Raw genomic sequence first — 16,772 nt, 5'->3', positions numbered from 1 at the left:
GCAATGATATGATAGATTGCAAAGGCATGAGATAATGCAACCATCTCAATTTGTCCATTCATTTTCACCTAAAACCACTCAGTTTAACACAAACTGAATAATTAAGGAAACTCAAGCTTTCAAGTATGCCAGACATAACCAACAGAGGATGAGCCTGAATACGATCTTAGCGGGAGCGGGAAAAAAATCCATTGATTATCCTTCATGTGGGAACGAACGATACAGCTAGTTACTCACTGGACTGTATCAAGGAGGACTATTTCAGACTGGGGAAGAGGCTTAAAGACATCGAGGCTCAGGTGATCTTCAGTGGGATTCTGCCGGTTCCTAGAGCGGGGCGACGAAGGAGGGACAAGATTATGGCGATCAACAGATGGCTCAGGGAGTGGTGTTATAAGGAGGGCTTTGGGATGTACGGTCACTGGGACGCATTTACGGATAGACAACTGTTTGCTCAGGATGGACTTCATCTCAGCAAGGAGGGAAATAGGATTCTAGGATGGAGGCTCGCCGACCTCATCAAGAGGGCTTTAAACTAGAAAGTTGGGGAGATGGTTGGGAAATGTTCGGGAGATCTCCACGCCAGAACATAACCTGGAGAGGGAAGTAAACAAAGTGAGCGGGGATACCCTTGCGGCCCCAAGATTTGATCCAAGGAGGAATAGTGGAGTAGAAACCAGAGTAACGGGTGATGCTGGTGGCAGACAGTTTGTGCACGACGGGGGAAAGAATGTCACTGACGCCAAACGCCGAAAATTAAAAGGTTTGTACACTAATGCGAGGAGCCTAGGTAACAAGATGGAGGAACTGGAGTTACTCGTGCAGGAAGTGAAGCCGGATATTATAGGGATTACCGAAACCTGGTGGAATAGTACTCATGACTGGAGCACGGGTATTGAAGGCTATGTGCTGTTCAGAAAAGACAGGAAGAAAGGCAAAGGTGGGGGAGTAGCCTTGTACATCAATGATGAAATTAAATGTAGCGAAATAAGATGCGATGGAATGGATAACACGGAGTCCGTCTGGGCAAAAATCACGCTGGGTAAAAAAGCAACTAGAGCTTCCCCTGAGATAGTGCTTGGGGTGTGCTACAGACCGCCGGGATCGGATTGGGATATGGATAGAGACCTCTTTAATGTCTTTAATGAAGTAAACACAAAGGGGAAATGTGTGATTATGGGGGGACTTCAACTTCCCGGATATAGACTGGAGGACGAGTACTTGCACAAATAATAGGGGTCAGATTTTTCTGGATGTGATAGCGGATGGATTTCTTCATCAAGTAGTTGAAGCACCTACGAGAGGGGATGCCATTTTAGACTTGGTGTTGGTGAGCAGTGAGGACCTCGTAGAAGAAATGGTGGTAGGGGACAACCTTGGTTCGAGTGATCATGAGCTGATTCAGTTCAAACTAGATGGAAGGATAAACAAATGTAGATCTGCGATTAGGGTTTTTGACTTCTCGAGGGCTAATTTTAAAGAGTTAAGGAAATTAGTTAGGGAAGTGGATTGGACGGAGGAATTAGTGGATTTAAATGTGGAGGAGGCCTGGAATTACTTTAAGTCACAGCTGCGGAGACTGTCGGAAGCCTGCATCCCGAGAAAGGGGAAAAGAACCATGGGCAGGAGTTGCAGGCCAAACTGGATGAGCAAGCAATTCAGAGAGGGGATTAGACAAAAGCAGAAAGCTTACAGGGAGTGGAAGGAAGGCAGGATCAGTAAAGAAAGCTACCTTGCTGAGGTCAGAACATGTAGGGATAAAGTGAGGAAGGCTAAAAGCCGCATTGAACTGGAACTTGCAAAGGGAATCAAAACCAATAGTAAAAGGTTCTACAGCCACATAAATAAGAAGAAAACAAAGAAAGAAGAAGTGGGGCCGCTATACACTGAGGATGGAATGGAGGTTAAGGATAACCTAGGCATGGCCCAACATCTAAACAAGTACTTTGCCTCGGTTTTTAATAAGACTAGTGAGGAACCTTGCGATGATGGAGGGATGATAAACAGGAATGTGGATATGGAAGTGGATATTACTGCAACTGAGGTAGAGGCCGTACTTGAACAGCTTGATGGGTCAAAGTCGGAGGGCCCGGACAATCTCCACCCGAGGATATTAAAGGAACTGGCGCGTGAAATTGCGAGCCCGTTAGCGAGAATTTTTAAGCAATCGATAATCTTGGGTGTTGTGCCGTATGACTGGAGGATTGCTAATGTAGTTCCTATTTTTAAGAAAGGGAAAAAGAGTGATCCGGGTAATTATAGGCCTGTTAGCTTGACGTCTGTAGTATGTGAGGTCTTGGAAAAAATTTTAAGGGAGAAAGTAGTTAAGGACATAGAGGTCAATGGTAATTGGGACGAACTGCAACACGGATTTACTAAAGGTAGATCGTGCCAAACCAATCTGATCTCCTTCTTTGAGAAGGTGACGGATTACTTAGATAAAGGAAATGCGGTAGATATAATTTACCTAGATTTCAGTAAGGCGTTCGACACGGTTCCGCACGGGGAGCTGTTAGTTAAATTGGAAAAGCTGGGAGTGAATATGAAAGTTGTAAGGTGGATAAGGAACTGGTTAAAGGGGAGACTCCAGAGGGTCATATTGAAAGGTGAACTGTCGGACTGGAAGGAGGTCACCAGTGGAGTCCCTCAAGGATCGGTCTTGGGACCGATCTTATTTAACCTTTTTATTACTGACCTTGGCACAAAGAGCGGGAATGTGCTAATAAAGTTCGCGGATGACACGAAGCTGGGGGGTATTGCTAACACGGAGAAGGACAGGGATACTATTCAAGAAGATCTGAACCACCTTGTAAACTGGAGTAATAGAAATAGGATGAAATACAATAGTGAAAAGTGCAAGGTCATGCATTTAGGAATTAATAATAAGAATTTTGGATATACGTTGGGGGCGCATCAGTTGGAAGCGACGGAGGAAGAGAAGGACCTTGGGGTACTGGTTGATAGCAGGATGACTATGAGTCGCCAATGTGATACGGCTGTTAAAAAAGCAAATGCGATTTTGGGATGCATCAGGCGGGGTATTTCCTGCAAGGATAAGGAGGTGTTAGTACCGCTGTATACGGCGTTGGTGAGACCCCATCTGGAATACTGTGTGCAGTTCTGGTGTCCCATGTTCAAGAAGGATGAATTCAAACTGGAACAGGTTCAGAGACGGGCTACGAGGATGATCCGAGGAATGGAAAAACTGCCTTATGAAAGGAGACTCAAAGAGCTTGGCTTGTTTAGCCTGGCCAAAAGAAGGCTGAGGGGGGATATGCTCGCCCTATATAAATATATCAAGGGGGTTAACGTTAGGGAGGGAGAGGAATTATTTAAGTTTAGTACTAATGTAGCCACGAGGACGAATGGGTATAAACTGGATATTAGGAAGTTTAGACTTGAAATTAGACGAAGGTTTCTGACCATTAGGGGAGTGAAGTTCTGGAATAGCCTTCCGAGGGAAGTAGTAGGGGCAAAAGACTTTCCTGGCTTTAAGACAAAGCTTGATAAGTATATGGAGGGGATGTTATGATAGGATCGTTAATTTGGGCAATTGATCTTGAATTACCACCAAACAGGTCTGCTCAATGGTCTGCGGGGAGATGTTGCATGCGATGGGTACTGAGTTGCTGCAGAGAACTCCTTCTTGGGTGCTGGCTGGTGACTCTTGCCCACATGCTCAGGGTTTAGCTGATCGCCATATTTGGGGTCGGGAAGGAATTTTCCTCCAGGGCGGATTGGCAGGTGCCCTGGAGGTTTTTCGCCTTCCCCTGCAGCGTGGGGCACGGGTCGCTTGCTGGTGGTGTCTCTGCAGCTTGAGGTCTTCAAACCATTTTTGAGGATTTCAATAACTCGGTCCTGGGATAGGGGTTGTATAAAATTGGATGGGTGGGGTTCTGTGGCCTGCCTTGTGCAGGAGGTCAGACTAGATGATCAGATTGGTCCCTTCTGACCTATGAGTCTATGAGGATAACCTACAGGTACCATTACTGAGTAATAAATCATGCTGATTTACACCAGCTGAGGATCTGGCCCTTTTCTTTTAAACGGGAGAAGATCCAGAAAGACCAAACAATGAGATTTCAATTCACTTTGGCAGGCATCACCATTTTCGTTACAGAAAAAGTTTTTCTGCTTTAATAAACAACTGAGCATGAGGTATTTTCCACCGCAGTTCAAACCAAAGAAAACCCTCTAGTTCAATATTAAGAACTTTAAGGCAGAGAATGCCACTTCCATTAAAGCTTCCTTCTTTACTACTAGAAGAGAGGTCTAACTAGACTGACAGCTAAAAGATGAAGCAGTAAATGGTGTTCAAAGAGATTTTTATAGTGTTATTTCAGGACTTTCTTCCTGCAGCCTGGTTATAATTTATCAATAGAAGTTGAAAATTGTCTCCAAAATCATTATGTACTTACTCATCACACAGGCTGTCGCTTGGCTTTAAGGGTCTGTCAGTGCTTCTATTCTAAATTCCTATATTCAAAGTTGTATAGTTCAGTCATAAAAAAATAAAAATAAAAAATGCTCCAGGCTAAGACATGGCATTCTAGGGTTCCCACTGTTTAAAAACAAACTACACCAAAATAATTTATTTTGCCTTCACACAGTTTTGCAGTTCAGGACTTGGCATATTGAATCCTAGGTCAGAGCTTGACAAGCAATGCTAGTCCAAGAAACTGTTTTAAATTGCAACATTTCTTGAATCTACAGATTTAGGAATGAGAATTAAAGAAACCACAGTAACTGTATTTTTTGAGTTTACGGCCTCTGCATAGGCCTACATTTGGGAGATATACCTCTGCCCCTCCCCCCAAACCGGAGCTTTAATATCCTTCCAGAAAACTATGCTCACGCTAGTCCTCCAGTTCCAGATACACGTGGATGCCAGGAAGCCCGAAGAAAACAGCAATTAGTACGAATCACATGGCAAATGATCCTAGTACTGTGCACAGGGTGAAGAGTAAGACTTTGTATGGGTAGCAACTGTTGCCTACATAGAAATAAAGGCCCTTCTGGTGTGCCAGTTTGATTGCAATGAGAAAACAGGCAACTTTCAAGTCAGAAGTCCAGAACAAGTCTTAAGAGGCAAGGGCACGAATGAAGGAATGCAGGATCAGCATGTGGAACATGAACTTCACAATGTAATAGGTCAATTTCTGAAAATTTATCATGGAGCAAAAGCAATCTTTGTTTTTTCAGCATAAAGAAATACTTTGTATAGAAGCTTCTCCCCTCTGTAGCACTGAGGCAATTACTTTGATTCTAAGGCCAGAAGGGTCCACTGTGATCATCTGGTCTGACTTCCTGTCCTACACAGGCCATAGAACTTCGGTAGCCTCATTCTTAGGACAAAAGCCACCTTTGCATTGAGAAGCATCTCATGAGAAGGATACTTGCCAAGGGGATTAGGAAGGACAATTCAAATACAGCATGAGGTGGAATTTGATCAAGTAACTGAACTGAATAATCTTTAGCAGTCAATAATTCATAGCAATCCCACTCCCTTCAGCAGGGAAACAGAGCAGATGGTCTGCAAAAGGAGGAAGGGAGGATCAGGAAAGCCACATGCAAGCTGGTTCTAGGCTCTCAAGTAATACTTTAACCCTCAGGGCTAGCAGGTGTATGGGCAGCTGACGTTGCAGCTGCCTCTGTCTGGCATGTTTCTCTTTACCTAGTCTTCTGTTGTCAAGAGTGGGGTTTCTGGACCTAAGAATAGAAACCATCAAGTGAAAGGTGTTGTGTCTTATAACCAAATGAAGATTATGTAATGCTTCCTTTGCTCGGGCTATATGAACCCTCCCACGACTGACCTTGCAATGGACCTGGTTTGATATTTGTCTCATTTGCTCAAGGGTCCTCTTCACAATACTAAACACACACACACCCCGACACGCACACACACACACACTCTCTCTCTCTCTTTCTAATGAGAAGATGTATAACTCAGCTCTTTGCCTCAATTAAGTGAGAGCATGGAGGACTTAATCCAAAAGTAAAGATGACAGATGTCTGCCGTAACTGCCCTAACAGAAGTGTTAGAACAAAACAGGGTGCAGAGAATGCTTGCTTGACTCTACATCCTCCTAAAACAACCTCTACTTATGCTCCGTGGGCAAATGATCTAAGCAGTGGAAGCATCTGATACCAAAACTGAAAGAGCTATCCTAGCAGATGTCTGCCGTAACTGCCCTAAGAGAAGTGTTAGAACAAAACAGGGTGCAGAGAATGCTTGCTTGACTCTACATCCTCCTAAAACAACCTCCACTTATGCTCCACGGGCAAATGATCTAAGCAGTGGAAGCATCTGATACCAAAGCTGAAAGAGCTATCCTGGCCTGGTAGCTGTCCATACAGATCTGCAATTCCAGAAGAACAAACCTTTCTTCCTTAAAAAGTTATTCTTCCTTGTAACTTTACCAGACAGAAGGGAACAACCTGGTCAGAAGCCCTTCATCATCTTTCTAGCTGCTACGGCTACCAAGGTGTAAAAGTGGTTGAAGAAATTCTGGAGTTCTTGCTAAGATATGGGAGATAGGCAATCAGCTTTCCTTGGTGCTGCAGAAGCTTAAACTAGCATTAGCCATATGTCAAGGACATGTCCATTTCTTTAATCAGAAGAATATTTTCTGTTAAGTATTCCTGTGGGAATTCTGCACCATTGTGCAAGTGCAGAATGCATGTCCCCTTCAGATTTTTTTATCTACAGAAAATACATTCTGCCAGAGAGGTGCTGAAGTTACACCTTTCTCCCACCAGGTGGTGCCAGAACAGAGAGTAGTCAGCTGACTGGCACTGGCAGTCAGCTGTAGTCCTCACAGAGTCAGGTTAGGAGGCATGGGATATGGGGGAGAGGGAACACACAAAGCGGGGCACATGGAGACATGGAGCTACTCGAGGGTCACAGACTAGGACTGAGAAGGGCTAGTGGGGGAGAACTGACTTGGCAGGGGTGAAATGGGGTGCAGGGCCACATGGGAATAGGGAGCAAGGGGTCAAGGGCTACATGGGAAGAGGGGAGGGGGTGGCTGAATGGAAGTGCAGGGTCACATGGGGACAGTCGGAGTACAGGGACACATGGGGATGGGGAAGAGGGGTGCAAAGACACATGGGGACAGAGGCAGATGTGTCTGAATGAGAGACTAGGGGTCAGCCAGGATCTGCATGGGGGAGACTCCCAAACAATTCCTTCTGCCTCCCAAAAAGCCTTGTTCTATACTTCTCCTACCCACCCCCAACAACCCTCCAGGTTCACTCCCGAGGTTCATTCCCAGCAATTACTTCCCTCTCCCTCAGCTCCTTCATTACTCCTGACTCCCCCAATCTGGGATTTCATGTGACCACCACACCTAGGACATTCATGCGAAGATCGTTGGGTATCAGCTTCCAGCTTCTCGGTCCTGTTGGCATTGCCTAGGAAACTCATTCCATGAGTCTTTTGGTGAAGAGTTGGTGAATGATGATGGTGAGATACTGGGAAGGTGGAAACTGTTGATAGCAGTAGATTGTCCACGCAAAATAGTTTAATGTGCAACCTGTGGTATGAAGTAGCAGAGGCATACTCTGGAATGTCGCAGCCTTTACCCAACAGAGAACCAAAGCTCGACCACTGGAGGGTGCTGGTGCTGTGTCTGTCCTGCAAAGACTGCTAACTTGGCTATGTGGTTCTTGCCATTGTTCAAAGAGGGTCCTCCACCAGGCGCTTGAGGCCTGATAGTCATTGATCCATATTATGATTCTTCCAGCCATTTAAGCTCTCACCATTCACCCAGACCATTAATTTCTATATTAAACAATACACTCTTACCATTTGTCATGATGTACCATGAGCTGCACTAAATTACACCAGCTGAGAATTTGGTCTGTTATGCACAGGTATAAATGACTAAACAAGGTGAAAGTCAGTGGAGAATCAACTCCTTACCCTCATCTTATTATTCTATTTCAAATAAGAAGCTCTCATATTTTCCACAGGCATGCAATGATCTCAGTAGCAATTCCATCCCCATGTGGATTAGAAAGAAGAATTTTGCTCTAATAAACCAATTTTAAAAAAAAAAATAAACTTTCTTACATACTGGTAAAATGCAACCTTTGCCTTGCACAGTCCTGGATCTCAGCCAATCACTTCTAATTGCAAATCCACATGTCTCAAAGCTTCAGTGCTTTTCATTATATTTAATAAAATGTTTGCATCACATATTTCAGCTTGGTAGCACCGTGTGTCCAGCTTAACCAAGTACTCAACTCTGGCCCAGAAAAGAGCCTCCTTGTATCACACTGCTGCCACCAGTTACTGAAAGAATTGATACTCACTGAAACGACATTCACGAAATCATCATCTGACAATGTTTCTAGCATCTCAATGACGGAGGTTCGGATCAACTTCAGAGTTAGTCCACTAACGCTCCCACTCCTGCATAACAGAGATAATAAAAAAATTGATTGAATGAGTTCAATTGAAAACATACAGTGGAACTAGATTTTATAAACTGGCACCCATATTTTCACACTCAAGATTGCTCCAGAAGTGCCTACTCAGCCCCAAGTCTCATCTTTTAAGAGTTGCTCTGCAATGGCAGTACTTGCTATCAAAAAAAAAAAAAAAAGCTCCAGGGTTGGTCTCCAAGCCATAACTTTGTAGCTCAGAGGAATAGTTCTGTCGCCTGACCCGTACTGACACATTCTTTCTTCATTTTCAATTCATGATTGCCATGAGAATTTATCACATGCGAATTGTGTGTTCCCTAAATATTCTTCTACTCTCTCATATTCAGTCAGAGCTTTACATTTTCAGGGATCTAAATTGCAGAATGTTTGTTTCAGGGCAAAGCTCAAACTGGGATGGTGGGGGGAGAGAGGGATGAAATTGCAAATGCTGATAAAACACACCTCTGCAATACAGAAATATTTGACTGCACTTAAAAGCATCAAATGCAATCTCTCCCAGTGAGGCAAAGAACTAATGAATAGATTTTTTTTTCAGTATAAAGCAATCTGTGAGACACTTCACACCTGATGGTTTCAGACTCTTGACATTGGCTTAACAAAGGGAATCTTGACAGGGGTACAGAGAAATGTTTTTTATGGATTTCTTCCTTTAGTTTTCATACAACATGGAATAAATCTCTGAATATAAATACAAAACCAGAGACAAATTTATTTATACAATGGGAAATAGCAACTGTAAATTTGTCATAGCTTTTTATAACATTATCTTCATTAATGTTATTATAATGTAGAACACCACCATTTGAATAATTGAGCTAATCAATACAGCTATAGTTCCTAAAATATGCCATTTTACCCTCAACTTTCAGTCCCCTGGTATTTAATTTTGGTTTTACATTCAAAACTGTTTTTTTTTTAAATCAGAGTATTCACACATAGAAGTATTTATTTTGACTGTTTGGGGATTAATGTTTTGACAGCTCTGAAGGGGTTGGACTTCAGGCTTTTAAATAGCTTAAGATAAACTGTGGAGAGCTAGAATACAATACATTAAGCATACATGAATTCTCATCTTTTTGGTCACCAAACCAGGCTAATTAGTTCTCAGACAAATCCAGCTCCTTGCTTCTAGTAATTTCTTTTGTGTTTCACAACAAGCTCTGGCATTCACCTGAGACATTTTCAATTGGTTACTTAAGTAATTGAGATGTTGACAATATAACAATATCAAATGGCCATAAAGACATCCTAATATCAATGCCGTTTCTTCCAACAATTCAAATAAATGTCTTTTATTTTCAACCTCATCTCTCCTTCAATTTGCAATAGTTTGTTCAAAAGGTGCCAAATAGCTTTTCATCGCTCCAGTATTAATATCCAGTCTTTAAACACTTACGCATCAACTAAAATAAGCATGTCTTTTGGAGATGCAGCTCCTTGGATGTACCTGAAATAAACAAATGAAAAGATATGAAAGATGAAAACTTAAAAACACCTCTCTAGCATTTGATCGAAAGACCCTGTGAACCCTAAAACCAAGTCTAGCTGAACCAAAGGAACTTCTCATTTGCATCTTAGTAGGAAATTCATTCACTGTCACTTTTTCTCATTGCTTCTCCTTCTAGGTAAATGAAGGTTCAAGTAACAATAGCGAGATCTGGAGGTAGGATGTAGGAATTCACTATTCTTGTATGTCGACAACAGAGAGGGGTGAATAGGATTTGAGAGCTAAATATATCTTGATGACAAGTTAGCAGGTGAATTATTCCAGCAGCCCAACTCAGGCAAAGATTTTTTTTTTTTTAATGAGTACAGTAAAATGTGGCAAGAGTGACTGCTCATGGGAATTAGTAAGTGTGGTTGCTTTTAAGATGTCTTTTCTCTTCAAAGGAATGGCATTGCCACCTTTACTTCTGAACTGCTGCTGACAGCGACACTGCCTTCAGAGCTGGGAGGCCAGACAGCAGTTTCTTCACAGTTAAATTATAGGGGGAAAACGTTCTTTGGCCTCTGCAAGTAGTTGCTCGGGACAGGTGGTCTCTCTTCAGAGGTGGTCACTCAGGCAGGTTTGACTGTATACTTAACCAATAAAAATGAGCAAAATATAAATGAGAAAATATAGTGAACAAAAAATGGAATAGTATTCTGGTAGAAAAAATACTCAAAATCAGTACAGAAAAAGAGCATTTTAAGAGAATGCCCTCTGCTCTGGTGACTGTAGTACTAGCCTAACCCTCTAGAACTGTGTTTGTAAATCATTCTGGAAAACAGAATGGTTCATTTTGATCATCCTAATTTGGTTTGGTTTGTTGCCTTCAATCCAAGTGTTTAATGGTCTTATCGTCATGCCACCTGGGTATTTGTCTTTATCATGAAAATTCCTTCTGTATAGCAATATGGTATTGCATACATGTCACCTATCCAGAAAGCTAAAATGGGCTTACAAAGAAAGTGAAAATATTTTAAAATTTGAACTTTTAGTCCTCAAAAATTATCAGAAGATGGTTTAGTGTAGTGTTTAGCACATATTTACTATTGATTTTGTTCTTTATCAGAATATGTACTATGTTGACAATTTCACGTGCTTCATTTTTCCGAAGAAAGCTTACCATGGTCTTCTGCGAACATCATATAGATCTATCTTGTTCGGAGTTCGGCTTTTATCTACCCACGGGGAGGCTAAAAATGAAAGAAGATATATTGTACTCATTTCAGTATATTACACATTATTTGAATAAAGTAACATAAGCTAAAGACTTTTAGAGAGCATTAAAAAACTCTTTAATATGTGGTATATCAATATTTCACACTATTAGCACTATATAAATAACATGTGGTAGGAAGTTAGAATGTTCTTTATCTACTTACACTTTACTAAAAATATTGTTTTTATTAAAACAGTTCAAAGGGAAGTACTGCCATTGACTTCAGTGATGCCAGGATTTCACCCAAAGTATTTTTGGGAGGGGAGATAACCTTTTAGGACAAGCAGATATTTTATAAAACAAAGTTTTTAAAATATTCTGGTCTCTGGAAATGCAAGTCTGATTCAAAGCTCATTGAAGTTTACAGGAGTCTTTCCACTGATTTAAATGGGCTTTGGCTGAAATCCCTGATTAGGAAACAGATATGTAATAAAAGTATCCTAAAAATGACATGCAACTAAACTATCAAGGTCTGCAAAACTGCAGAAGAGGGAAATCTGAAGAAATCAGGAAGATTCTTAATCTTTGCAATACATCAGCCCCATTGTCCTCTACACAAACAGATCAAGGCAAGCTATTTCCAGAGGATAGAGATATTAATTTCTCTCTCTGCACTTCTGGAATTTGGAGAGCCTTCAAGTGGTTAAGCAAAGCAACAAAGATACTTGGGACAAATTCTGATGTTGGGTACACCAGTATAAATCCAGAATAACTAGTTACCAACAGGGCCGGCTCCAGGCACCAGCCCAGCAAGCAGCTACTTGGGGCGGCCAACAGTGAGGGACGGCACGTCTGGGTCTTCAGCAGCAGGTCCTCAGTCCCTCTCGGAGAAAAGGACCAGACAGCGAATTGCCGTCGAAGACTGAAGCGGCCATGGTAGAGCTGCAGATCACGATCGCAGCTCTTTTTTTTTTCCCTCCCCTGCTTGGGGCAGCAAAAACCCTGGAGCCGGCCCTGGTTACCAACAACCCATGATCAAATGTACCATCAACATTATCAATATTTATTATTGAGTACCAATAATAGGACTAATCTCTGAGTAATGTCGGGGATGATGATCTTCATGTAATGGACAAAAGAGTTCTGTTCCTCCTGATGATATTAAATTTTATACTTGTGACCACCTCCCTTTCTGCAATTTTAAATAGTCTTTCTGTCCTCTTTCACATCCCTCAAGTCACATTGACTTCCACTAAGTCTTTCTGAAATGACCACTATCACTTTTAACATAGGCCATATATTATTTTTGTCTGAACTACTAAAGTGTAAGCTCCTTGGGGCAGGGAACACATATTGTTATTTGCGCAGCACTAATTGCATTATAAAGAGGGAATCAATGTTCTGAAGGGGTATACATTAACAGACTAGATCCTCAACTCATAGACTTCAAGGCCAGAAGGGACCATAACGATCATCTAGTCTGATTTCCTACATATTACAGGCCACAGAACCGCCCCCACCTCCTCCTGTAACAGACTCTTAAGCTTTGGCTGAGTTATTGAAGGCCTCAAATCATGATTTAAAGACTTCAAGTTACAAACAATCCACCATTTACTCTAGTTTAAACCTGTAACTGAACCATGCCCCATGTTGCAGAGGAAGGTGAAAACCCTCCAGGGTCTCTGCCAACCTGATCTGTGGAAACTTCCTTTCTGACCCCAAACATGGTGAACAGCTGAACCCTGAGCATGTTGGCAAGACTCAGCAGCCAGATACCTGGGAAAGAGTTCTCTGTAGTAACTTATAGCCCTCCCCATCTCGTGTCCCATAGTGGCCACTGAGGCTACAAGCAGTCACAGATGGGCACCATGCCGTTGTAGGCAGTCTAATTATACCATCCCCGCCATAAACTTATCAAGCTCAGTTTTTAAGCTAGTTAGGTTTTTTGCCCCCACTGCTCCTCTTGGGAGGCTCTTACAGAATTTCACTCCTTTAATTGTTAGAAATCTTTCTCTAATCTCAAGCCTAAACTTTTTGATGGCCAGTTTATATCTATTTGTTCTTGTGTCAACATTGATGCTAAACTTAAATAACTCCTCTCCCTTCCTGGTATTTATCCCTCTGATGTATTTATAAAGCGCAATCATATCTCCCCTCAGCCTTTGTTTGGTTAAGTTAAACAAGCCAACATCCTTGAGTATCCTCTCATAAGGTATGTTTTCCTTCCCTCTGATCATCTCAGTAGCACTTCTCTGCACCTGTTCCACTTTGAATTCATCTTTCTTAAACATGGAAGAGAAGAATTGTACACAGTATTCTGAAAGAGGTCTTGCCTTGTATAATGGCAATAACATTTCCTTATCTCTACTGGAAATACCTTGCTTGACGCATCTTAGGATTGTTTTAGCCCTTTTCAGGGCAGCATCACACTGGTGACTCAGTCATCCTGTGATCAACCAGTACACCCAGGTCTTTATTCTTCTGTGTCACTTCCAACTGATATGGTCCCAGTTTACAGCAAAAAAAGGTGTTGTTAGTCTCTAAGTGCATGACCTTGCAGTCTGCACTATTAAATTTCATCCCATTTCTATTACTCCAGTTTTCAAGTTCCTCCAGATCTTCTCCAGTTTAACAAACAATTTCCCATGTGGAACTGTATCAAATACCTTACTGAAATTAAAGTGTATTAGATCTACTCCATTTCCTTGTGTAAAAAATCAACTATCTTCTCAAAGAGATCAGGGTGGTCTAGCATGATCTACCTTTTGTAAAACCCTGTTGTATTTTATTTCAGGTGCTGTTTATCTCTATGTCTTTAATTACTTTCTCTTTCAAAATTTGTTCCAAGACTTTGAATACAGTTGAAGTCAACCCAACAGTCCTGTAATTTCTTAGATCATGTTTTCCCCCTTTCTTAAAAATAGGTATTATATTAGCAATCTTCCAGTCATAGGGTATGACCCCTGATTTTACAGATTCAGCTGGTGCAAACTGGCATAACTCCACTGAAGCCCATAACACTATGCTGATTTAAACTCATAGACTCACAGACTTTAAGGTCAGAAGGGACCATTGTGATCATCTAGTCTGACCTCCTGCACAAAGCAGGCCATAGAACTCTACCCATCCGCTTCTATATCAAACCCTAACCTATGTCCGAGTTATTGAAGTCCTGGTTTGAAGACCTCAAGCTGCAGAGAATCCACCAGCAAGTGACCCATGCCCCACGCTGCAGGGGAAGGCGAAAAACCTCCAGGGCCTCTGCCAACCTGCCCTGGAGGAAAATTCCTTCCCGACCCCAAATATGGCGATCAGCTAAACCCTGAGCATGTGGGCAAGACTCACCAGCTAGCACTCAGGAAAGAATTCTCTGCAGTAACTCAGATCCCATCCCATCCAACATCCCATCACCACCCACATGGCATACTTATCTGCTGCTAATCAATGATCAATTGCCAAAATTAAGCTATCCCATCATACCATCCCTTCCATAAACCTATCAAGCTTATTCTTAAAGCCAGATATGTCTTTTGCCCCCACTACTCCCCTTGGAAGGCTGTTCCAGAACTTCACTCCTCTAATGGTTAGAAACCTTCGTCTAATTTCAAGTCTAAACTTCCTAGTGTCCAGTTTATATCCATTTGTTCTTGTGTCTACCTTGGTCTAAGCTTAAATAATTCCTCTCCCTTCTTGATATTAATCCCTCTGATATATTTATAAAGAGCAAGCATATCCCCCCTCAGCCTTCTTTTGGCTAGACTAAACAAGCCAAGCTCTTTGAGTCTCCTTTCATATGACAGGTTTTCCATTCCTCGGATCATCCTAGTAACCCGTCTCTGAACCTGTTCCAGTTTGAATTCATCCTTCTTAAACATGGGAGACCAGAACTGCACACAGTATTCCAGGTGAGGTCTCACCAGCGCCTTATATAACGGTACTAACACCTCCTTATCTTTGCTGGAAATACCTCGCCTGATGCATCCTAAAACCGCATTAGCTTTTTTAACGGCCATATCATATTGGCGGCTCATAGTCATCCTGCGATCAACCAATACTCCAAGGTCCTTCTCCTACTCTGTTGCTTCCAACTGATGCGTCCCCAAAGTATATCTAAAATTCTTATTATTAATCCCTAAGTGCATGACCTTGCACTTTTCACTATTAAATTTCATCCTATTACTATTACTCCAGTTTACAAGGTCATCCAGATCTTCCTGTATGATATCCCGGTCCTTCTCTGTGTTAGCAATACCCCCCAGCTTTGTGTCATTCGCAAACTTTATTAGCACATTCCCGCTTTTTGTGCCAAGGTCAGTAATAAAAAGGTTAAATAAGATTGGTCCCAAAACCGATCCTTGAGAAACTCCACTAGTAACCTCCCTCCAGCCTGACAGTTCACCCTTCAGCACTACCGTTGTAGTCTCCCCTTTAACCAGTTTCTTATCCACCTTTTAATTCTCATATTGATCCCCATCTTTTCCAATTTAACTAATAATTCCCCATGTGGAACCGTGTCAAATGCCTTACTAAAATCGAGGCAAATTAGGTCTACCGCATTTTCTTTGTCTAAATAATCTGTCACCTTCTCAAAGAAGGAGACCAGGTTCGTTTGGCACGATCTACCTTTAGTAAAACCATGTTGCAATTTGTCCCAATTACCATTGACCTCAATGTCCTTAACTACTTTCTCCTTCAAAATTTTTTCCAAGACCTTACATACTACAGATGTCAAACTAACAGGCTTATAGTTACTCGGATCACTTTTTTTTCCCTTTCTTAAAGATAGGAACTACGTTAAGAATTCTCCAGTCGTACGGTACAACCCCGAGTTTACCAATTCATTATAAATTCTCGCTAACAGGCTTGCAATTTCATGCGCCAGTTCCTTTAATATTCTTGGATGAAGATTGTCTGGGCCCTCCGATTTTGTCTCATTAAGTTTTTCAAGTTTGGCTTCTACCTCAGATGTGGTAATATTCACCTCCATATCCTCATTCCCGTTTGTCATCCTTCCATTATCCCTAAGCTCTTCATTAGCCTTATTAAAGACTGAGGCAAAGTACTTATTTAGATATTGGGCCATGCCTAGGTTATCCTTAACCTCCTTTCCATCCTCAGTGATTAGCGGTCCCACTTCTTCTTTCTTCGTTTTCCTCTTATTTATACGGCTATAGAAACTTTTACTATTGGTTTTAACTCCCTTTGCAAGGTCCAACTCTACTTGGCTTTTAGCCTTTCTCACTTTATCCCTACATGTTCTGACCTCACTAAGGTAGCTTTCCTTGCTAATCCCACCCTTCTTTCACTCCTTGTAGGCTTTCTGCTTTTTCTTAATCGCCTCTCTGAGATGCTTGCTCATCCAGCTCGGTCTACAACTCCTGCCTATGTTTTTTTCCCTCTTTCTTGGGATGCAGGCTTCCGATAGTTTCTGCAACTGCCATTTAAAGTAATTCCAGGCCTCCTCCACATTTAGATCCACAAGTTCTTCAGTCCAATCCACTTCCCTAACTAATTTCCTTAATTCTTTAAAGTTAGCCCTCGAGAAGTCAAAAACTCTAGTCCCAGATCTATTTTTGTTTATCCTTCCATCTAGTTTGAACTAAATTAGCTCATGATCACTCGAACCAAGGTTGTCCCCTACAACCATTTCTTCTATGAGGTCCTCACTACTCACTA

At 41.9% G+C, this 16,772-nt stretch overlaps 1 protein-coding gene across 4 annotated transcripts in view; it reads right to left on the bottom strand.

The window, feature by feature from the left end:
- CACNA2D1 (calcium voltage-gated channel auxiliary subunit alpha2delta 1) overlaps positions 1-16,772 on the bottom strand; it is a 613,296-nt gene that overhangs the window by 177,644 nt on the left and 418,880 nt on the right. For all 4 annotated transcript variants that reach the window (XM_050936798.1, XM_050936799.1, XM_050936801.1 and 1 more), the window contains exons 7-9: positions 11,061-11,130; positions 9,848-9,898; positions 8,317-8,416 (exon numbers count right to left, since the gene is read on the bottom strand). In XM_050936798.1, the coding sequence (XP_050792755.1) occupies positions 8,317-8,416; positions 9,848-9,898; positions 11,061-11,130 (221 nt within the window). The remainder of the gene's footprint in view (positions 1-8,316; positions 8,417-9,847; positions 9,899-11,060; positions 11,131-16,772) is intronic.

Source organism: Gopherus flavomarginatus, chromosome 1 (assembly GCF_025201925.1).
Source record: "Gopherus flavomarginatus isolate rGopFla2 chromosome 1, rGopFla2.mat.asm, whole genome shotgun sequence".
Lineage (NCBI taxonomy): Eukaryota > Metazoa > Chordata > Testudines > Testudinidae > Gopherus > Gopherus flavomarginatus.
This window is presented reverse-complemented; position numbering and strand designations above follow the sequence as displayed.